Source organism: Ambystoma mexicanum, chromosome 9 (assembly GCF_040938575.1).
Source record: "Ambystoma mexicanum isolate Mex_15411 chromosome 9, UKY_AmexF1_1, whole genome shotgun sequence".
NCBI lineage: Eukaryota > Metazoa > Chordata > Amphibia > Caudata > Ambystomatidae > Ambystoma > Ambystoma mexicanum.
In genome coordinates, this window is record NC_090931.1 from 1,442,089,363 (window position 1) to 1,442,113,990 (window position 24,628).

The following is a 24,628-nucleotide window of genomic DNA, read 5'->3' on the forward strand; positions in this document are numbered from 1 at the left end:
AGTGACAGGTGATCGACAGATGTTCCTGAGCTTGTTCGGGAGAACGCGCTCTTATCAACCAATCGTCCAGGTATGGGTAGACGTGAATCCCCCCCCTCTCCTGGGACTCGCTGCCACCACTGCCATCAGTTTAGTGAAAACCCTTGGGGCGGAGGTCAGCCCGAATGGCAGAACTCGAAACTGAAAATGAGAACCGCCAACCGCGAACCTTAGGTACTCTGTGCTTGGGATGGATTGGCACATAAAAGTAAGCAACCTGAAGGTCCAATGATACCAACCAGTCTTCAAGTTGGAGAGCCTGAAGGATCTGAGAAAGGATTACCATCTTGAACTTGTGCTTCCTGAGGAACTTGTTCAAGTTTCTTAAGTCCAAGATGGGTCTCAATCCTCCGTCCTTCTTTGGAATGAGAAAGTAAGGGGAGTACCAACCCTTGTTCCTCTCCGCTTCAGGTACCTATTCTATTGCACCTTTCTCTAGCAGGGTTAAAATTTCCTGCGACAGGAGCGGATCTGGAATTTTGACAGAGTTGGTTCCCGGTGGATGGTCCTGAGGCCTTTTTAGGAAGGGAAGGCAGTAACCTTGAGCTACTGTCTCCAGTGCCCAAGCATCTGAAGTAATGCCCCGCCATCCTTTCAGATGCTGAGAGATTCTGCCTCCCACCAGGGTTTTGTGCGATAAGGCCTCAGAGTGATTTGGAGGCAGCTGCAGGAGCGGCTGAGGGCAAAGATGCCGTTCCTGAGGCTGGTTTTGCACTTTTTCTTCATCCAGCTAGAGCGACATTTATCTTGCCTCTTTGAATGGCCTGTCCTATTCCTCTACCAAATGAGGAGTAGTACCGAAAAGAACGACCTCTCCAGGGAGATGAGCCCGAATAAGGTTTCTGAGGCTGTCGCATGGAGGCGCTAAGAGATTTATCTGCCGCTTTTGAGGTCTGTAGTTTTTCTAAACTTTCATCAGCTTTACTACCAAACAACCTGAAGCCATCAAACGGCATGTTGAGTAGTCTGGCCTGCACATCTAGTGAAAACCCAGTCTTCCTCAACCACGCAAATCTGAGTAGCACTGTGCTTGCAGCCATGGATCTGCTGATAATATCAGCAGTATCCAGTCCAGACTTGAGACATTCCCCCATTGCCTCCTTTCCGTCTTTGACAATATTCAGGAAGCCTTCCCTTTCCTCGCCTTCCGGAATATGTTCAGCCGCTGAAATGCAGTCCCACAGGGTATGGGTGAACCTGGCCAGGTGACATTAGTTGACTTGAGAGCCATGCTACCGGAGGTAAAGACCTTAGGGCCCAAGCATCCACCTTCTTATCCTCTCTATCCGGGGGGATAGATGGATATGCTGTTTGTCTTGAGGAAGTTGCAGCCTGAATAACCAGACTTTCTGGGGTGGGATGCCTACTTAAATAATCAGGATCAGAACTAGAAGTTCTATACTTCTTTGGAAAATTATTGTTGACTGCAGCAATTGTATCAGGAACTTCCCAGTTTTTTTCTACCGTTCTTTGAAGTGCCCTGTGGAAGGGGAGAACTGGATCGTTATGGGGGCCCTGATCAGTCATATCATCCTGATCAAAAGTGGGTGAGGCTCTACCAAAGCCCATGTATTCAACCACTCTATTCATTAGACTGCTGTACCCTGAATCTGCATGTTCTGCAGGGTCAGGTTTTGCAAACTCCAGATCAAGTGACGTATCAATGTCACTAGCAGAGTGAAGGGTATCACACAGGTCTCTCATTTTCGATTCTGGATCGATTAATTATTCTGGGACCTCTCTAGTACCATATTGTACTCCAAAAGGAGAAACTTCTTCTTCAGAGCCACTTTCTTCAAATATAGAAGACATAGACTTAAAGAAGTCTGACTTAGGTAAAGGAGTAAATCTCCTTTCCTGTACATGAGTTTGGGTCGAAGGAACCTTCGATGGTATAGAAGGAGTCTTCGAAGACACTGATGACCTCTACGACAAAGGCGTCGAAAATCCTTTTGGCTTCGATGTCGAAGCCGTCGGCACCGATTGCGTTGATGAAGTCGTTGAGGGTTTCAACGACTTATGTTTTTTAGATGGTGTCAGGAAACACTTGATTCTCGAGGAATCTTCTGTGATTTCACGTTGACTCGAGTCTTTCGAGTTTCACCCTTACTACTGGATTTTTCCACAGTAGTTCCTGACTTCTCTGTGTCGTCCGACGGAGCGACCGGGGTCTGGCTCTTTTGAGGCTTCTTTGAGGGGGCTTAGGCCACATTCTCAAAGACCTTCATCATCTTCCTTCTAAATTCATCCCATTTTCTTGGGGAATCCGACTTAGTCGGGCTTCGTACCAATTCGGTAGACGTATCCGAAGAAGAAGAGGGAGATCCATGTCTCCTCTTAACCTTTTTTGAAGAGGAAGATGAAGAGCGTCTCCATCTACTGCGTGATCGAGACCTCTTAGAGTGTTTACGACATTCTGATTATTTCAAACTGCTCGATTTCCTATGTCTTTTTGAAGAGGCCTTTGAGGAGGCCTTGGAAGCTTCCCGCCCCACCGCCAGTTTACCTTTCCTCTCACGAAGGGCCTTCTCCGTCATCGACTGACAGGAGCCATAGTCAGCGGTTTGATGGTCTGAACCTAGGCACCAAAGACAAAGGCAGTGAGGATCTGTAATCGACATCTTCGATCCGCAGTCCATACATTTTTTTAACCCTGTCTTTGGAGTAGAAGGGGTGGAAGAAGACGACATTTTCTGAAGAAAATTTCGAAGCGCGCTGTTCTCGAGAGCGAAGCAGCAATCGGAAAAACGGAACTGTAGCCAACAGGCGTGGCACAAGCTATTTATACTGATGGTGACGTTGACGCAGTACGGAGCCCGTCGAGGGACATCGATGCCACAACCTTGTGCACAGCACCCTCTGCCGAGAATTTCTTTTTCTGAAGCAGCGAAGCTGGCAGGATACGAATATCATAAAATGAGGAATACGTGGGAGGACACAATCCATTCGAAATAACAGTTCTTGACAATAGAAACTACAACCCAGAAGCAACATAATTCACCAAGTCATTTCTAAAGACCTTGCTACTTTATTCTTGGGAAAGTCAAATTTGAAATTAAGAAAATAGATTTTGTTAGTTCATTTTTAAGGGACAATTAGTAGTTATGTTAATTTTGTTTTTGGTTCATTTACCGTCAGGAGCATCGTCAGAATCTGTTCATAACGAAAAGATGTTAAAGCTAGTGAACCTGAATGTTTGGAAAGTACTGCATAAAACAAAAGAAAGAAGCAAAATAATAAGAAGCATCTTTTTAAAATAGCAAGGTTAAAATTCTTCCTCTCAGCAGTTAGAGGATCACAGGTAATCTCAGGGAACATAGGGATTGGAAGGTAAGTAATTTACCTTCTGAAGCGTTGTTTTACTAATATATCTTTTCTCATACCGTGCAGGTCTTCATACTTCTTGAAAGACAGGAATGCTGTGTGGCTTTTTTTTATCCACTTCCTCTTTCCCCCTGGGTTGTGTCAGGTTCAGCTGCTCAATTAGTGAGCTGTAGACGAGGCACCTTGGTGGGTCTATGCAGTTTAGCAGATCCCGCAGATCAGGCCAGTCAGGACCGCATACCGAAGTCACATTTCTGGCCCTTTGCCTTTTCCTCCAGACATATTTTGGCTTACTTCTGCAATTCTAAAATGGTGATTTTTTGTGGATTGAGTTTTTAAAGATGGCCGCTTCTGAACTTCCCATTCGTGTCAGGACGGCTTTCCGTTAAGAGGCAATTCCACCGACAGAAGAACAAGTTACTTACCAACTGTAACGTTCTTTCGACTGGATGTTCCTCCCACATATTCCTCATTTTAGATAACCTGCCAGCTTGCTGCTTCTTTCTTCGGTAAAAAAGAAGCAGCAAGTTGGCAGATTATCTAAAATGATGAATACGTGGGAGGACACAATATATTCGAAGAACAAGTTACTTACCAACTGTAACGTTCTTTCGACTGGATGTTCCTCCCACGTATTCCTCACCTTAGATAATCTGCCAGTTTGCTGCTTCTTTTTTTTCCGAAGAAAGAAGCAGCAAACTGGCAGATTATCTAAAATAAGGAATACGTGGGAGGACACAATCCATTCGAATTTCTGTTTGGTACTGCTGATTTACGGCGGTAACTGTAATTCTACCAGAAATGTGCAAATTTACTGCTGTACTTAATTTTTGGGAGGTAATTCCACCGGACGGATTTACTGTTACCGACGATGGTTGGAGTGTGCACCTGTCCACTCCTAATTTGGAGGTAATTCCACTGGAAAACATATCAGTAACGATAATTCCGTCCGGCAGAATTACCAACGATTACACCGTCATACTCGTATTGAGGCCCTAGGTCCACTAAGACTAGGTCTACACTTGATTTAGTTATCCAACCATCCTGACACTCCTTTAAACAGAATTTCCAATATTTCTGCTGTGCAACTTAACTCCTACAGTCCTTCCAATTCTAGACATTATGATCTAGGGGACATATAAATTGGGATCTCCAAGATAGGCTTGGCAAGATTGGAGATCTATTCACCCCAAGTCTAAGCCACTGCAGGGTAGACCTTGTGGTTAGGAAGAGGATTTTTTGCCGTTATGAAAATGACAGTTCCATGAAAGCCATAACGGTTTGTGTTGATTCCATGAAACTGCTACCATCACCCTGTGTTATGTTAGTGCGATGCAGCTCACAAAAAAACCTGATTTTAGCTAATTGCCATTGTATGTGGGTGTTCTTTTCCTCTCGCCTCTTGACAGCTGTTACATGCTCGACTTGTGAATGCTTGTACTGTACAGCGCAGTGACACACATGACCAGCTGATAGTAAAAGTATGCAGCAAATAAATACTCTCACTTGGCTGAGCATCTGATCACATAATGGAGATAGAAGGCATGACCCGCATTACCGCCAGCATACATTCCTGTACATCAGTGACATAAAATGCCTCACTGGGTAAATGCTCATTTCACATATTTATTTTCATTTAGAGTGGCCCACACTCAGGTCCGTGTATCAGAGAACTGGCAAATATCAATCCTGCATACAATGGTTCAACAGTGCGCACACTCACCTCGCTAACAGTGCGTGATCCTGCATACCAGCTGTAGACAATGGCTTCAATCTCTGAAGTGTTGATTAGGAAAATGAGGCGGCTGGATTTGCTGAACACTGGGATGTCGCCGAAGGATACTCGTTGCATTGACAAGAGAGCTACCTAGAAAGACATGTGCAGGTGACATCCACTGTGAGGAATAGTCATAGAAGGAGTACACGTGTGAGACTTACAAGGAAAGGAGCATTTTAAGTGGAAAGGTCTGTACACCCTGGTTCTTGGCTTCCCCATTAATCCCCATTAAACTGCCAACTGGCAACGATTGCATAGAAATAATATACTTTTCATTTCCTGGTTAACTACCATATTCAGCCTTATTACAACATTGTTTTATAGTTTCTGCCAAAGATTCCTGAGGGTAGAGTTATGATTTGCAATGTGAGCGCTATACAGATTCAGACAAACTGCATGTACAGAAGCTTGCAGTTGTTGAAGAAAGCATTCAATTGATCTCTACTATGTTTAGATCACCTGTCCTGGCAAGGTCAGCCTCTGTGTTGCAGGGGTCCAGATACCCGTTGTAGAAAAGTCCTCAAACTGGCCTGTGTTTCCCAAAATATGTTGGTCATAGCCGATGCCCTGGAAGGTGATGAGGGCAGAGTCTCCACCAAGGATATGCACAGGAATGTCTACCTGAGGAGGGGGACAAATCAATAAACATATCAGACTTTCAGACATGAACATTACTTCACAATTGGCCAGGCATTGTTATTTCCAAGGATGTACAGTCAGAACACAAAAGTGACCAGTGTCAGGGTATGGGAAGTTTTATGAACAAATGCATAACGATTTCTAGAGATTTGCTCTTAAGATAAAATTAAGAAAATTACTTAAGTTGTATCGCTTTCACTTTGAGGATCAGGTACCTCTAAATTCTTTTTATTGTGGTTTGGTTTAAATAAACCTTTTACAAATAAACATATACAAAATGACCGTTAAATGATTCTTATGCATGCAATTCATCAATACATTAAGAAAAAATAGAAATATAAATCATCTCAGTTTGGTCATGAAAATTATAGGTTTAACATTCAACTGTAATACATTTATAATTGATGAACATATTATTCAGAAATGTAAAAATGCTAATCGTTTATAAAAAGACAAGATGTTAAAATCAAGGGGGCCCCTTTTAAGAATCTAAGCAATGCAAAGATTAAAGAAGGCTGAATTTCTGCCATCAAACAATCTTCATTTTTATGACAGATCACATATGTTCATTTTATGGAACGAAAGGAAATAATAAAATAGCGTTTTGTAGTAAACAGTGTTGGCATAGAGTTCATGTGTGCATTTGAAGACAAATCTGCTTTCCCAGGAAATCCCAGTTACTCAGGTTGCTGAAAGGCCGGAGGAAGGTACACTTTGCCCCCTGTTTCTCGCAGACCGATGCAGCGATTCTCCATTCCGACAGGCAGGGGATTTCGCTAATCTACATTTGCAAGAGATGACTGACCCTCACAGGGTGCTCATTAGCCCACGGAGGACCTTAACCACACATGTTGCTGAAAAGCCTTGTTAATTGAAATTGATTTCTCGGTCAGATTATACTCATTCACATTGCTGGCACCCACCAGGCTCTGCATTCTCATGCATTCGATTACTGACACCAATCCAGATACCTCATTTCCTTCTGAATACTCATTTGGATATCATTATTACTCACCTTGATAAAGAAAAAATGTGGTGGCTGAAAACTAAATTAATAAACACAAAGGCGCACTACATGTACTACCTAATTCTTACCTTGTGTAAACTTTTTGTACTGCTTTACAACCACCAGTGCAAGTTAGCCTTGGCCTCCAGTGTTCTATGATCTCAGAGACACCATTGGGGGGTGCCTCCCTTGGCCATGCCACTCGCAGCAGGTCTTTTATTTCTACATTATTTCTTGAATTACAAAATGCGGTGCGCATGTGGACTCACTTTCCTTGTGGCCTACTTTTGATGTTAAAATCAAGGGGCCCTAGAATTTTAAAGGCCCCTTTTAGGAATCTAAGCAATGCAAAGATCAAAGAAGGCTGAATTCCTGCCCTCAAACAATTTTCATTTTTATGACAGATCACATATGTTCGTTTTATGGAACAAAAAATCATGATTCTGTAGTAAATAGTGTTGGTGAAGAGTTCATGTGTGCATTTGAAGACAAATGTGCTTTCCCAAAGCTTACATTTCCTCCAGTTCTTTTTTTTTCTCCTTTTCATCTGTATTTTAAAATGTAGTAGGTCACCAGGGATCCAGCTTCTGCAGTTCGTACCAAGGATCAGGATCAATTCCTAGCAACAAAATAATCAAGCCTGTCTTAAGGGATAAAAGTACAAGTTGGCTGATTTATTGAAAGGACGTCAACTTTTTGGGGTAATTAAAACATTAACTCCCCGACGATTTGGATGGGTTTAAGTGAATGGTGTGACTTCAACTTGAGAACACTTGTGCTGGACAGCAGGGTGATCAGGTAACAGCAAGACCAGATCAGAAATGGAATGCTGGAAATGCAAGTAAGAATGTAGCAATTTAGAAGAGATCTGTGGCCAGTTTGTAGAAGATGATGTTGAAAGTACTTTTGCACTAGCAGCCAAGACAGCTCATCACTCTGGAGGATACAGTAATTGGACAAACAAGTAGGATATCTTGTGTTTGGGGTCATCAACCCAGATATTGAAGCCACCAGTAATGAATATTTCCAATGGATATTAGCTGCTATGCAGACTCCCAAACCTTGAAATGTCCGGGACCTCGAAATTATTTAAAATCATGCTCGCACCGCGCTAGATGGCGCTGCCCATACTTGCGGCACTGAAAGGGTGCAAATGTTCACCTCTACCAGATGGTACCCCAGGTATAAATGGCACTGTCCACCCCAAGGCCAACAGTTCATTTTCTTTGGAACACACTCATTCTTGAAATACAACAATCTTGCAAGTTTCACTTGATTCCTGCATTTTATATTTTATTGACTTTTTCCATTATATTTTCCACTACCTTTGACTGGTCCTCCGGTCGGAAATTGGTCGCCTTGATGGTGTAACACTTTTCACTACCCATATGGCAGAATCCAATATCTGCGATGTCCACGCAATAGGGAAGGCATGGTCTGAGGCCGCTTCTTCTTCATGTAGCAGTGTGAGCGCCTCCTCCCCCTTGTCATCTGGGAGAAAGTATAGTATGGACCCTAGCTTGCACTAGAGTTCCCGGTCATAGCAGCAGAGAATTATGAGCGAGGTTGCGACCTTGATGGTTGTCGCGGCAGAAGAGATTACCCTCTTGCCAAAAGCATCTAGTTGTTTGCCCTCCTTGTCTGGAGGTACCAGACAAGGAGAGAAAGGATTGGCAGAACGCTTACAGGCAGTTGCAGAGACAACAGCGTCCAGGCAAGGTTGTGTGCCCAGGCACTTGGGTGCTGAATCTGGGACCTTGTATTTTTTCAAAAGGCAATCTTTTTTGAGTGGCGCTGAGAACCAATTTCTCATCACCAGGACCCAGTCCTCGCAAATATCCTCCATAACTTAAATGGTCACCAATGATTTTCTGGCAGATTTCTGCTGTTGGTATAGGAATCCCTCCTTTTTCTGCTCCTCAATTAGAATATGAAAGAGCTTTGCAGCTCGTGACATGAGGGAATGAAAGGAGCCAATCTTGTCCAGAGGCGAATCTCTTGGTGGTAGGTCTGCTGGCACTAGATCTTCAAACTCATGTGTGCCTGGAGAACCATCTGTTGGATAGGCGTCAGTGTCTGTATCTGTATCTGGGAGGGTGACAGTTGGCAAAGGTGGAGCTCCTGGATGAAGGTCCAAAGGGTGGCGGAGGAAGCAGGCCTTCCCTTGCAGGGAAACCATAGGGCTGTGCAGGAGAAGGCAACGGTGGAGCAGGAAGTCATTGATGAAGCTCCCAAACTAGAGTCTTTCAGAATATCCATTGACGCATCCCTTGAGCCGGATAGCACAAGAACTTGTGGAGGCCCGGGTGCATTCCCATTGGGACAGGGGCCACAGGAGGAGGTTGAGTAGTACCTTTAGATACAGACCTTGCTTTGGTGGAGCCGGATGTGGCATGTCAGCAACGGGATGCACAGCTTCCACCTCATAGTCGTCCTCCGAGGACACACCCACTGGCATGTCCATGTACAAATCAGAAAGAAGAGAGCTGGGTTGGGAGGCACTCGAATTAATAAAGAAATTCAAGACAATTATAAGTAGTCCAATGTGGGTCTTAAAACATGTTTATGATTTAAGTAAGTTGAGTTTCAGGTGCAGGAGGGAGAAACTCGAGGCCACTCGAGGTTCAGCAAAAATAAAGCAAAAGACATACACCGACTATTGCTAGTCGGTAACCCTCTGCTGCACTCCTAATGGGAGCTAGTCCCAAGTGAAAGTAATACCTTGTATATGCTTACAGCTCCAAAATCGTAAAGTAAGATATACAGGGACAGTAATCAAATTTTTACAGAATTGTAATTGATATTGTCTTATGTTCAAAAGATAAATTGTTTATCAGGGGCTCTGTCAATCTGACAATCTACAGACAAGAGAACATCAAGCTGAGAGTGGACAGATATAAAGTAGACCCAGTAGGCAATATAACAGAGCATAATCAATTTAATTAATAACATATACCTCCATTGGAGTGTGTTAATGCTAACCGCATTCACAAATACATTTGTACAGGTCAATGGTTAAAAGAAACAACGAACTCAATTCAATTTGAGCTGGACAAAATACTCAAACAAACCTGTTTGGTCAAGAAAAGAACACACCTCTGTGATGTACATTTACAGAATACCGGTTGTAAAGTAATTTATATACAGGGTAATCACCACCTTGGTGTTATCCCACTACTGAGTAGTTACATTCACTCTACTCAGGGTTCCTAAGAAACACTCCTATTGGATAATTAGTGCCTACGCGTTTCGGATTAGTAAAAATCCATCTTCAGGGCAGGATGTGTTTTAGTTTCATCAAAGTTCAGTTGTAGTTCCTACAAAGTATAAAGATACACTAATTAGGTCTGAAGCGTATCTAGAAGACTATCATTAAGCTCACATAAATGGAAGTACACTAACCTGCTCTTCTTGTGAAGCAGGATCGAATCATAATCACCTGTGTGGTTGAAAATATCGAAAAATGCAGCTTGTAAATATTTGACCCTATACGTAAGATCATGTTGAACCAATACTCAAAACTGTAAAAGTAGTTACTCACCCAGTCACAAGACGGCAATGTCTCGCCGGGTACAAGGGTGGCGACAGGCTGTAGCACAAGGATTATGTAACTGGAAGAATGGAAGAGAATCTAAGTTACTGTCAATTTAAGCTGTGTGGATTTATGTATTCTATAGGCATAATAATCAAGAAAAACGTAAGTTAGCGTGAACTCTGTATTCGCCAAAACTAGTAGTCAGCCATCTCAGATAGTCAGAAGCTCTAGTGAAGGGTATTAGTCGTAGTAACCATACAACATACAATGACGAAGTAAAGGCGATTCGGGCTATTCAGGCTAGCTCTAGGTATGTATATGTATGGTTTCAGTGAGCATGGTAAACGTAAAGCACCGCGTAATCCAAGGTATCATGTCAGTGTAGTAGCGAAAGGAATGTATTCGCCAAGACTTTAGGGGAACTGCAAAAGTCCGTAACTCTAGTGGAAGGAGTTAACCGTGGTATCGGTATTAAGTGCAGTGAAGGAACGGAGGCTATTCACTGTGCTCATGCACCCATCGTGATTTTTGTACACTGAACATCAGGGTCATGAATACTTACAACGAGCGGGTTAGCCACCGTACGTCAAAGTGAAACAGCAGCAGCTCACGCAGGCGCGCTGCCCGGCACTCCCCAGCTAAATATGTTGCCATGGGAGCGGCGCGCAGACGCATCCCCTCGCGGGACGCCATCTTTGTGTGGGACAGTAAGTCCCAGGTACAATCTAATTTGAGTCTAGCTCCAAACTTGGTATTAAGGTAACCTGCAACCCTTAAATCGTGCTAAAAAATAGTGGCACAGTGAAAGAGTAAGTGAAAAAATACCTGATGGTTTGTATACACCGAATGTTACGTGTTGCGCATGCACGCTCTATTTTCTGTTGCTACGGACGCTTTACGTCTCTCCTTTATAATCTGTCTGGGTCCCGATGCCAATTAGACAGGGGGATTCCACGATCAGTAATTGAGCGGGTGTATTGAGATAGGCGCAACTATCGCGTGCAGCTAATAATCTGCAGGCTGATCAGATTCGAACCACTCGAACCTTAAAAATTAACCGGACAAACGTGCGGGTATGGAGATAAGTAACCTTGTTTTTGGAGTTGCGGGGGGAGGGGCAAAGAGGCAGCAGGGAGCTGCCTGGTGCCCCTACCACCCGCTGTGTTTCTGCTGAATCACCAAAATCACAAGTCGGACAGCGACATGGCAAACGGCCAGAAGCTAGCCAGTGTGATTTTTATTCCAGTTAAAGATTGAATTACACTAAACTCTGTCCTCTAGTGATATATATGGGTCACTGACCTCCCTTCCTATTACGTTAAGGATTTTACAAGCTCCCGGCTGTTGGGCCGTTCACAGTCTAATGTAGAATCAAATCCATGATCAGATAACAATCAGTTTTGAGTAACAAGATCAACATTTCCAGATGACAATCAATTTTAAGTAACAAGATAAAAATTTCCAATGCTAATCCAGTGCATTTTCCGTATGTTCACAGCCACATATACCTCATATTCCAGTGCTAATTACAGGATCAACAAAAATTACCAATCACAAATATAACACAAGCCCTGTTAGCCAGAGTGAAAAATCTGGTTCGGAGGTTAAAATAACACTGTTGAAACACTGCTAAAAACACAAATGCAAGCACATGAGCTAAGCACGTGGAAATCAGAGAAAACACATTAAATCAAATTCACAATTCATGCCCCTTGGGCTGAGGCAATCCAACAAATCAATCCAAAAGACTTCCCTCTGGAGTAGTCTCTTTTGCACATCACCCCCTCTTGGACCTATTCTCACTTGTTCCAGGATCATGCATTTCAGTTGAGCAATTGAATGTCTTGCTTCCTGAAAATGCATTGCCACTGGTGATCTAGGACTTTTAGTTCGAATGTTGGACTTATGTTCCGTCCAACGCAGTTTCGCCTTCCTAATAGTGATCCCCACATAATAGTAGCCACAGGGACACTTGAGAGCGTAAACTACATTGGTTGAATCACAGGTACATGAATGTTTAAGTGAAATAGGTTTGCCAGTGTGGGGATGAAAGATTGTATTGCCTGGTATAATGTTACTGCAATGCTGACAGTTATGACATGGTTGGGTTCCTTTGTGTTTAGTCATTGCCTCATGAGTTGTGGACAGATCCGCTCTGACTAAACTGTTCCTTAAAGCATTGCTATTTCTATAGGCAAAAATGGGAAGATTTTAAAAAAAGTGGCTGTGTTTGTGGGTCCATTTGCAACATGGGCCAGTTCCTTTGGATTATGTTCCTAATTTTCTGACTCTGTGCTGAGTATGTGGTAACATATACCATGGAGTCGTCTTTCTGGATGTTCCTAGATGTGAGTAAGGTGTCTCTTTCAATAGTGGCCACTTTCTGCTCGATTTGCGATAGTGTATCGGAGGTGTATCCTCGTTCTCGAAATTTATGGCGTAAGGATACTGACTGTTTCTGGTATTCAATGTTTTCCGAAATGTTCCTCCGATATCTCAGAAACTGACTCAGCGGAACGCTGTCAATCGTTCTCCGAGGGTGAAAACTCGTTGCCAGTAGTAGGCTATTGCGATCTGTAGTTTTCGTGAATATCCTTGTCTCCAAAATGTTTTCCTTAACATAAATCTCAACATCTAGAAAATTGATCAGGGATTTGCTTGTTTGCGTGGTGAATTTGATTCTTGGATGCATAGCATTCATCATAGTGAAGAATTGATTAAGTTCGTCGTCTGGACCTGTCCAGATGCCAAACACATCATCAATGTATCTTACAAAGATGGATAGATGACGAAGCCACCTTGCTGATGTGAGGATGTTTTCTTCTTCCAGATGGTACATGTATGTGTTGGCGTACGCTGGGGCCATAGCCGCCCCCATACTGGTTCCTGAGACTTGAAGATAGAATTGGTCCTTAAATCTAAAGAAGTTGTTCATTAGCACCACCTTAAGTAGTGTCAATACAAACAATTTGTCGCCTTGACAGTTTTCACTCCTAAGAAGTAGCCATTCAACTGCTTCTAGTCCAGCCTCATGCACGATATTGGTGTAGAGGGAGGTCACATCCATGGTAAAGAGGGTATCTCTCGTGTTGACAAAATCCACCTCTTTTAGTTTTTTTAGGAAGTGAGTAGTATCTTTGATATAAGTCGGGGTTTCTTGTATGAGTGGTTGTAAAATTGTATCCAAGTACTTGGCCAGTGGTTCCAATAAACTGTCGGTTGCCGCTATGATGGGTCGGCCGGGTGGATCTACAAGTCTTTTATGAATCTTCGGGAGAATGTATATCACCGGAGTGATCGGATGTACCTTCTCCAGGAACCTTCGTGTCTTCTCCGAGATAACCTCTCTTGCTTCAGCCTCATCCAGTACCTCTTTAATCAGGTCTCTGACTTGTTCACTGGGATTATAGTTAATTTCCTGATACGTTTCCCGATCAGCCAGTTGTCGTTCGATTTCTGCGATGTATTTCGTCTTGTCCATCAGGACTAGAGCACCTCCCTTGTCTGCCGTTTTGAAGATAATCTCACTGTTGTCAAGCAGCTTTTTAAGGGTTTGACGTTCGCTTGTCGTGAAGTTACCCCTTTCTTTTGATTGGAAAGGGAATTTTTTTAAATTGGTCCAACACCGTTTTCTCAAAGACCGCCAGTACATGGTTGATAACAGGGGGATTGAAAACACTCTTAGGTTTTAATTCCAAGAACCTTGAGGGTTCCATGGTATTTTCTTCTTCCTCCAGCTCATTAAAGAAGACTTTCAACTTTAGTTTCCGCATAAGTTTGAAGAAGTCAATCTTTTCTTTAAGTAGACTGGTATTGTAGTGTGGCACAAATGAGAGGCCCTTCTGGAGGACTTGTAGTTCCATACGTGATAATCGGTGGGACGAGATGTTAACGACTATGTCCCTTTCCCGTGTTGCTTCTTCCTCTCTGATTTTTTTCTTCCCTTTTCCACGTCTGGTTGGCCTTTTTCTAAAAAGGAACAGCTGTTGGTGTAGTTTCTTCACCCCTTGATGTCCAGGGTGTGGACCCCCTGATCTCAGAGGTGGCTTCAAGTTCTGTGCTGGAAGCCTCTGAAGAGGTAGCGTCTGGATTTACAGGTTCAGTTCTAGGCGTGCGAGATTGAAATGGTCTGGTCGAACGTTGACCATAATATTCTTGCCATGTATAGACTATGTCAAGCTTGTAGTCCAAGGTATCGCGTCTAAATTTGCGAATCTTCTTTGTCTCAAGTTCTTGTTTGTATTTGGTCAATTTCTCATTGGTATCGTCCAGTACTTGTTTTAGCTGTTCGGCTGTGAAGCTCTTACTCAATGTGTTCTTAATCGTCCCAATATCCTCTTCAAGGGATGTCAAACTGTGGGAAAGTTCTTCAATTGTCAACAAGATAAGGTCAAGCGAACACTTGTTAAGGATTTGTCTCCATTTCTTTACAAAGTTGGGATTCTCCTTGCATAAGGTTGGTTCTAAGTTTACTCTTAATCCACGTGGGATCCTTTGTGCTTTATAGTAGTGTGCTAGTGTGGTGGCATGAAGTTTCAAGTTTATCTCCCTACGAATCTTCCACTCTAGTTGTTTAATTAATGATTCAGGTTTGTCGGAGCTAATCAGCTCATCACCCGTTGTTTGAATGAGGCTGAGTATCCTCTTAGCTTCTTCCTCGCTGAAGCCTAATGATTCAGCTCTGTTGTTAGTTGTGGCATCTATTTTGGCGAAGGACATTCTTTGATGCGCTATGCGCGAGTATGTAGGGGTATCGGAAGGTGTATACAAAAGGTATGTAGTAAGTAATGGTGCACTCCCTGGTTGTGGCCACCGTTGAGATATATTGCCTACTGGGTCTACTTTATATCTGTCCACTCTCAGCTTGATGTTCTCTTGTCTGTAGATTGTCAGATTGACAGAGCCCCTGATAAACAATTTATCTTTTGAACATAAGACAATATCAATTACAATTCTGTAAAAATTTGATTACTGTCCCTGTATATCTTACTTTACGATTTTGGAGCTGTAAGCATATACAAGGTATTACTTTCACTTGGGACTAGCTCCCATTAGGAGTGCAGCAGAGGGTTACCGACTAGCAATAGTCGGTGTATGTCTTTTGCTTTATTTTTGCTGAACCTCGAGTGGCCTCGAGTTTCTCCCTCCTGCACCTGAAACTCAACTTACTTAAATCATAAACATGTTTTAAGACCCACATTGGACTACTTATAATTGTCTTGAATTTCTTTATTAATTCGAGTGCCTCCCAACCCAGCTCTCTTCTTTCTCATCTCAACGGTGGCCACAACCAGGGAGTGCACCATTACTTACTACATACCTTTTGTATACACCTTCCGATACCCCTACATACTCGCGCATAGCGCATCAAAGAATGTCCTTCGCCAAAATAGATGCCACAACTAACAACAGAGCTGAATCATTAGGCTTCAGCGAGGAAGAAGCTAAGAGGATACTCAGCCTCATTCAAACAACGGGTGATGAGCTGATTAGCTCCGACAAACCTGAATCATTAATTAAACAACTAGAGTGGAAGATTCGTAGGGAGATAAACTTGAAACTTCATGCCACCACACTAGCACACTACTATAAAGCACAAAGGATCCCACGTGGATTAAGAGTAAACTTAGAACCAACCTTATGCAAGGAGAATCCCAACTTTGTAAAGAAATGGAGACAAATCCTTAACAAGTGTTCGCTTGACCTTATCTTGTTGACAATTGAAGAACTTTCCCACAGTTTGACATCCCTTGAAGAGGATATTGGGACGATTAAGAACACATTGAGTAAGAGCTTCACAGCCGAACAGCTAAAACAAGTACTGGATGATACCAATGAGAAATTGACCAAATACAAACAAGAACTTGAGACAAAGAAGATTCGCAAATTTAGACGCGATACCTTGGACTACAAGCTTGACATAGTCTATACATGGCAAGAATATTATGGTCAACGTTCGACCAGACCATTTCAATCTCGCACGCCTAGAACTGAACCTGTAAATCCAGACGCTACCTCTTCAGAGGCTTCCAGCACAGAACTTGAAGCCACCTCTGAGATTGGGGGGTCCACACCCTCGACATCAAGGGGTGAAGAAACTACACCAACAGCTGTTCCTTTTTTAGAAAAAGGCCAACCAGACGTGGAAAAGGGAAGAAAAAAATCAGAGAGGAAGAAGCAACACGGGAAAGGGACATAGTCGTTAACATCTCATCCCACCGATTATCACGTATGGAACTACAAGTCCTCCAGAAGGGCCTCTCATTTGTGCCACACTACAATACCAGTCTACTTAAAGAAAAGATTGACTTCTTCAAACTTATGCGGAAACTAAAGTTGAAAGTCTTCTTTAATGAGCTGGAGGAAGAAGAAAATACCATGGAACCCTCAAGGTTCTTGGAATTAAAACCTAAGAGTGTTTTCAATCCCCCTGTTAACAACCACGTACTGGCGGTCTTTGAGAAAACGGTGTTGGACCAATTTAAAAAAATTCCCTTCAAATCAAAAGAAAGGGGTAACTTCACGACAAGCGAACGTCAAACCCTTAAAAAGCTGCTTGACAACAGTGAGATTATCTTCAAACCGGCAGACAAGGGAGGTGCTCTAGTCCTGATGGACAAGACGAAATACGTCGCAGAAATCGAACGACAACTGGCTGATCGGGAAACGTATCAGGAAATTAACTATAATCCCACTGAACAAGTCAGAGACCTGATTAAAGAGGTACTGGATGAGGCTGAAGCAAGAGAGGTTATCTCAGAGAAGACACGAAGGTTCCTGGAGAAGGTACATCCGATCACTCCGGTGATATACATTCTCCCGAAGATTCATAAAAGACTTGTAGATCCACCCGGCCGACCCATCATAGCAGCAACCGACAGTTTATTGGAACCACTGGCCAAGTACTTGGATAAAATTTTACAACCACTCATACAAGAAACCCCGACTTATATCAAAGATACTACTCACTTCCTAAAAAAACTAAAAGAGGTGGATTTTGTCAACACGAGAGATACCCTCTTTACCATGGATGTGACCTCCCTCTACACCAATATCGTGCATGAGGCTGGACTAGAAGCAGTTGAATGGCTACTTCTTAGGAGTGAAAACTGTCAAGGCGACAAATTGTTTGTATTGACACTACTTAAGGTGGTGCTAATGAACAACTTCTTTAGATTTAAGGACCAATTCTATCTTCAAGTCTCAGGAACCAGTATGGGGGCGGCTATGGCCCCAGCATACGCCAACACATACATGTACCATCTGGAAGAAGAAAACATCCTCACATCAGCAAGGTGGCTTCGTCATCTATCCATCTTTGTAAGATACATTGATGATGTGTTTGGCATCTGGACAGGTCCAGACGACGAACTTAATCAATTCTTCACTATGATGAATGCTATGCATCCAAGAATCAAATTCACCACGCAAACAAGCAAATCCCTGATCAATTTTCTAGATGCTGAGATTTATGTTAAGGAAAACATTTTGGAGACAAGGATATTCACGAAAACTACAGATCGCAATAGCCTACTACTGGCAACGAGTTTTCACCCTCGGAGAACGATTGACAGCGTTCCGCTGAGTCAGTTTCTGAGATATCGGAGGAACATTTCGGAAAACATTGAATACCAGAAACAGTCAGTATCCTTACGCCATAAATTTCGAGAACGAGGATACACCTCCGATACACTATCGCAAATCGAGCAGAAAGTGGCCACTATTGAAAGAGACACCTTACTCACATCTAGGAACATCCAGAAAGACGACTCCATGGTATATGTTACCACATACTCAGCACAGAGTCAGAAAATTAGGAACATAATCCAAAGGAACTGGCCCATGTTGCAAATGGACCCACAAACACAGCCACTTTTTCAAAATCTTCCCATTTTTGCCTATAGAAATAGCAATGCTTTAAGGAACAGTTTAGTCAGAGCGGATCTGTCCACAACTCATGAGGCAATGACTAAACACAAAGGAACCCAACCATGTCATAACTGTCAGCATTGCAGTAACATTATACCAGGCAATACAATCTTTCATCCCCACACTGGCAAACCTATTTCACTTAAACATTCATGTACCTGTGATTCAACCAATGTAGTTTACGCTCTCAAGTGTCCCTGTGGCTACTATTATGTGGGGATCACTATTAGGAAGGCGAAACTGCGTTGGACGGAACATAAGTCCAACATTCGAACTAAAAGTCCTAGATCACCAGTGGCAATGCATTTTCAGGAAGCAAGACATTCAATTGCTCAACTGAAATGCATGATCCTGGAACAAGTGAGAATAGGTCCAAGAGGGGGTGATGTGCAAAAGAGACTACTCCAGAGGGAAGTCTTTTGGATTGATTTGTTGGATTGCCTCAGCCCAAGGGGCATGAATTGTGAATTTGATTTAATGTGTTTTCTCTGATTTCCACGTGCTTAGCTCATGTGCTTGCATTTGTGTTTTTAGCAGTGTTTCAACAGTGTTATTTTAACCTCCAAACCAGATTTTTCACTCTGGCTAACAGGGCTTGTGTTATATTTGTGATTGGTAATTTTTGTTGATCCTGTAATTAGCACTGGAATATGAGGTATATGTGGCTGTGAACATACGGAAAATGCACTGGATTAGCATTGGAAATTTTTATCTTGTTACTTAAAATTGATTGTCATCTGGAAATGTTGATCTTGTTACTCAAAACTGATTGTTATCTGATCATGGATTTGATTCTACATTAGACTGTGAACGGCCCAACAGCCGGGAGCTTGTAAAATCCTTAACGTAATAGGAAGGGAGGTCAGTGACCCATATATATCACTAGAGGACAGAGTTTAGTGTAATTCAATCTTTAACTGGAATAACAATCACACTGGATAGCTTCTGGCCGTTTGCCATGTCGCTGTCCGACTTGTGATTTTGGTGATTCAGCAGAAACACAGCGGGTGGTAGGGGCACCAGGCAGCTCCCTGCTGCCTCTTTGCCCCTCCCCCCGCAACTCCAAAAACAAGGTTACTTATCTCCATACCCGCACGTTTGTCCGGTTAATTTTTAAGGTTCGAGTGGTTCGAATCTGATCAGCCTGCAGATTATTAGCTGCACGCGATAGTTGCGCCTATCTCAATACACCCGCTCAATTACTGATCGTGGAATCCCCCTGTCTAATTGGCATCGGGACCCAGACAGATTATAACGGAGAGACGTAAAGCGTCCGTAGCAACAGAAAATAGAGCGCGCATGCGCAACACGTAACATTCGGTGTATACAAACCATCAGGTATTTTTTCACTTACTCTTTCACTGTGCCACTATTTTTTAGCACGATTTAAGGGTTGCAGGTTACCTTAATACCAAGTTTGGAGCTAGACTCAAATTAGATTGTACCTGGGACTTACTGTCCCACACAAAGATGGCGTCCCGCGAGGGGATGCGTCTGCGCGCCGCTCCCATGGCAACATATTTAGCTGGGGAGTGCCGGGCAGCGCGCCTGCGTGAGCTGCTGCTGTTTCACTTTGACGTACGGTGGCTAACCCGCTCGTTGTAAGTATTCATGACCCTGATGTTCAGTATACAAAAATCACGATGGGTGCATGAGCACAGTGAATAGCCTCCGTTCCTTCACTGCACTTAATACCGATACCACGGTTAACTCCTTCCACTAGAGTTACGGACTTTTGCAGTTCCCCTAAAGTCTTGGCGAATACATTCCTTTCGCTACTACACTGACATGATACCTTGGATTACGCGGTGCTTTACGTTTACCATGCTCACTGAAACCATACATATACATACCTAGAGCTAGCCTGAATAGCCCGAATCGCCTTTACTTCGTCATTGTATGTTGTATGGTTACTACGACTAATACCCTTCACTAGAGCTACTGACTATCTGAGATGGCTGACTACTAGTTTTGGCGAATACAGAGTTCACGCTAACTTACGTTTTTCTTGATTATTATGCCTATAGAATACATAAATCCACACGGCTTAAATTGACAGTAACTTAGATTCTCTTCCATTCTTCCAGTTACATAATCCTTGTGCTACAGCCTGTCGCCACCCTTGTACCCGGCGAGACATTGCCGTCTTGTGACTGGGTGAGTAACTACTTTTACAGTTTTGAGTATTGGTTCAACATGATCTTACGTATAGGGTCAAATATTTACAAGCTGCATTTTTCGATATTTTCAACCACACAGGTGATTATGATTCGATCCTGCTTCACAAGAAGAGCAGGTTAGTGTACTTCCATTTATGTGAGCTTAATGATAGAGTCTTCTAGATACGCTTCAGACCTAATTAGTGTATCTTTATACTTTGTAGGAACTACAACTGAACTTTGATGAAACTAAAACACATCCTGCCCTGAAGATGGATTTTTACTAATCCGAAACGCGTAGGCACTAATTATCCAATAGGAGTGTTTCTTAGGAACCCTGAGTAGAGTGAATGTAACTACTCAGTAGTGGGATAACACCAGGGTGGTGATTACCCTGTATATAAATTACTTTACAACCGGTATTCTGTAAATGTACATCACAGAGGTGTGTTCTTTTCTTGACCAAACAGGTTTGTTTGAGTATTTTGTCCAGCTCAAATTGAATTGAGTTCGTTGTTTCTTTTAACCATTGACCTGTACAAATTTATTTGTGAATGCGATTAGCATTAACACACTCCAATGGAGGTATATGTTATTAATTAAATTGATTATGCTCTGTTATATTGCCTACTGGGTCTACTTTATATCTGTCCACTCTCAGCTTGATGTTCTCTTGTCTGTAGATTGTCAGATTGACAGAGCCCCTGATAAACAATTTATCTTTTGAACATAAGACAATATCAATTACAATTCTGTAAAAATTTGATTACTGTCCCTGTATATCTTACTTTACGATTTTGGAGCTGTAAGCATATACAAGGTATTACTTTCACTTGGGACTAGCTCCCATTAGGAGTGCAGCAGAGGGTTACCGACTAGCAATAGTCGGTGTATGTCATGTACAAATCAGCACACTTCTGTAGTAGTTCTCTGTGAAAGATAGTGAGCTAAAGACTCTGGGTAAGTCTCTCGTAACCAGGACTAATGTCTGGCAGAGGGACTCCCAGGACCCCCCCTTTGTTAATTTGCATATTTAAGTAACTTTGGGTCTCACCCTAGGTTACTAGGGGAATCCAGATGTGGACCCCTTGCTCACTATTCTTGGAGAGGCACAGCTCCTCCCTACTGATGAGGTCCAACCAGAACGAAACACGTGTCTGGGGATGCTGTTGGTACTCTTGTTCAGAGGAGAATCGCCTAGCATTTCAGTGCTGGACTGCTCCAGGGCAGTACAAAGACTGATATGTTTGGGATATTTCTTCTCTGTGAAAGATAGTGAGCTAAAGACTCTGGGCAAGTGTTAGGCAGAAACCTGTGCAGTTCCCTTGGGGAACACTGCAAAAGATTTAAGACTACAGGTAGAGCAGTAAACCCCTTTGGTAGCAGTCTGTACCACCCAGATTTACCTGGTAGCTGTGGCTGAGCAGTCAGACTTCTCTCAAGATGAGTTAGGCAGTATGCAAAGTATACACAATAGGTACCAAAACACAATAGCACAAGCAAACACTGACCAGAGCTTGGTTTCAAAAGAATATAGTTATTTATTTAAAAACACACATAAGTAAAAACACTCTAGTAAAGAATATTGGTAAAAAAACACTTCAGCACAGTTATAATGAAAGTAGATTCAATCCTTTCTCCTATCTAGACAACTCTAGGTTAACACCACTTAATTAAAACAGAGGTGAGTGCTTAACGTTAGATGACACTCTAGTAGTTTCCAAGAAAGGGAGAGAAAAAGCAGAAATAGGTTAAACACACCACTCTAAGGCCCAGAACACTTGCAATAGGCTTAAAGAAGAACAAAGTCACAGGTGAGCAAAAGTCACTAGGCAGGGCCCACTCTTAGAGCAGCCGGAGCGAAAATGTGCCCAAGATCACACTGTTCGTTAGGGATTCAAAGTCTTGCAAAGAGTCAAAAAGAGTTTAGAGTGGCTCAGAAAGTTTAGCCAAAGTGTCCCAGGCACTCCCAGGTTCGAAAGCCGGGGACTAAATCTACCCCGTACAGTCGGTGGCAAGGGAAGCCAGGCGGAACACCGTACCTTAAGTGGAAAGGATCCTCCAGCGGTGGCAGTTGTTCCAGGCAGTGACAGCACGGCTCGACGTCGGTCAGGGGAGAAGAATATCTCGCTGAAGAGCAGAAGAGGAAGGTCGTAGCACTGCCCGGGAAGAAACCAGCCGCGGAGTCCTCCGGTTAAAGGGTTGGTACCGACTTTCGCGGTTTGGGGGTAAAGTGCGGTATTCCGGTTGCCGGGGTGCTTGGCACAGGCAAGGCGGCCACGAAATACTCCGAAGAAACGGAAAGAAGGCGAAAACTGGTTGTCCCCACCAGTCAAGGGAAGGAGCCACTCCGTTAAGAGTTCTCCTCGGTCGTTGGGAAAAGTGGTGAGACGGTTCAGCAGGGCTCCACCGGTTGGTGTCGTCGAAGCAGGTCGGCTCAGCTCTTCCCTCGTCGGATTCTTGGTCCTGTGGCGACTTCTGAAGTTCCAGTCCCCAAAGCCCTGCTTTTATGCAGCAAACCCCCATTCACCCAGCCTAGCTGTCACTCAAACATGCTAAGTGGTGAGCCGGGCGGCTCACCACTTGGGCCAATCAGGACGGAGTGCGACTTGAGTTACCACGGTAACTCAGTCCAGGGTGCCTAAATTCCCCTCCACCCCTCCTAAGTACCCCAGACAGAGTGGCACCACTTTGGAGGGCTTCTGTGGAGAAGCCCGCCAAAAGTGGGACAAAGGGCTCCACTTTGGGTCAGAATTACAGAGGTGAATACCAACGCCATTTTAGGATCAAGTTTTGGCAAAATAACCCGACCGGAGTTATAATAATAAATATATAAACCGGCGGTATGTTTAAGGCTACCGTAAATAAATAATTAAATGTGTTAGCCTAAAACAATGGGAAATCCCATAGGGAAATATTCGCGGTCGAATATAAAAAGTAGTTTCCACTGCCACCAGCCAAAACTCGATCAGGGGGGACGGAGACGTGCCCACTCGACTAACAGACCCTGGGGCAATCGAATTGCCCCAGCCAGTACGTCCACAATAGGATGGTTTGTACTGGTTCTGTTCAGGATTCAAGACTAATAAAGCCTTTGGTGACTTTACATGCCCTGGGAGACAGTAGTCAGTCCCAGGGTATGGAGTCTATGTTGGGGAGTCCCTAGGACACCCCTGGGTTACTGCACAGAGGGTGCTGTGTAACCCATATCCCAAAAATACATGATGCCCTATGGAGTAAAAGACCCCATAGCCCATTCAACACAAGGTTTGTCCAAGATTACACAGTTCAACATGTCCAAGAGTGAGGGTAAAAGAGTCTCACTCTTGGCAGGAGAAAAAAATAAACCCCAGAAATCCAGCAAAGCTGCTGGGGGACTCACTAGGTAGGGAAATTCGGCCTAAACAGAGAATTCTCCCTAACAGCAAGTCTCTCGTAACCAGGACTAATGTCTGGCAGAGGGACTCCCAGGAGCCCCCTTGTTAATTTGCACAGGGAGCCAGTGAAAACAATGGCTGAGCATGAGCTGGCCTGGGCTGGTAAGACAATGCAGACGGGACATCTGTGTCCACAACAACTCCCCTTGGAAAGGTGGAGACCAAGAGCCCCTGAGCAGGCATCGTCAATGATGCAGATTTGCTTGGCAGTGCCGTAGGTATAGGTGGCAAGGAAACGGAGTAGAAGACTTAGACGAAGATTTGGTCATCGATGAGGTGGTCGACGAAGTAGTCGATGAGATGATGGTTGCCGTCGAAGAAGACTTCGTGGTCAACAAGGATTCTGTCCAACTGTGGGTCATCGACAACGATGACGTAGACGGAGGAACTGTAGTCGTGGAAGAGCATCACTTTTCTGAAGAGTGCTTGGATGAAGAAGCTGACGATGAAGGTGTTCTATGCACCGAAGTGATCAACGAGGTGACCATAGGCATAAATGGAGACTTCAAAGACAGTTGACGAGGCGGCAGCCTGTGCATGTGATCCATATCCCTTTTTTTTACCTTCTTCCCATGAGAAGATGCTTCATGGGACCTCGACATCTTGGATGAGGGCGAGTCAGAGGCCCCAGGACTAATCCAACCAAGCCACTAACCTCCAGTGGCGGTCCTTGCGGTCTTGGATGAGAACGACTGGCAGATGGTACAGCTGGTCAAGTCGTGGTCCAGGTACGAACAGTAAAGACACTTCATGAAGATCCTCGATGTAAACGTTTTTAAGGTT

At 43.5% G+C, this 24,628-nt stretch overlaps 1 protein-coding gene across 2 annotated transcripts in view; it reads right to left on the bottom strand.

The window, feature by feature from the left end:
- The window catches only part of CFAP65 (cilia and flagella associated protein 65), an 825,303-nt gene that overhangs the window by 172,366 nt on the left and 628,309 nt on the right, over window positions 1-24,628 (bottom strand). For both annotated transcript variants that reach the window (XM_069616861.1, XM_069616860.1), the window contains exons 24-25: window positions 5,600-5,761; window positions 5,087-5,230 (exon numbers count right to left, since the gene is read on the bottom strand). In XM_069616861.1, coding sequence (XP_069472962.1) covers window positions 5,087-5,230; window positions 5,600-5,761 — 306 coding nt within the window. The remainder of the gene's footprint in view (window positions 1-5,086; window positions 5,231-5,599; window positions 5,762-24,628) is intronic.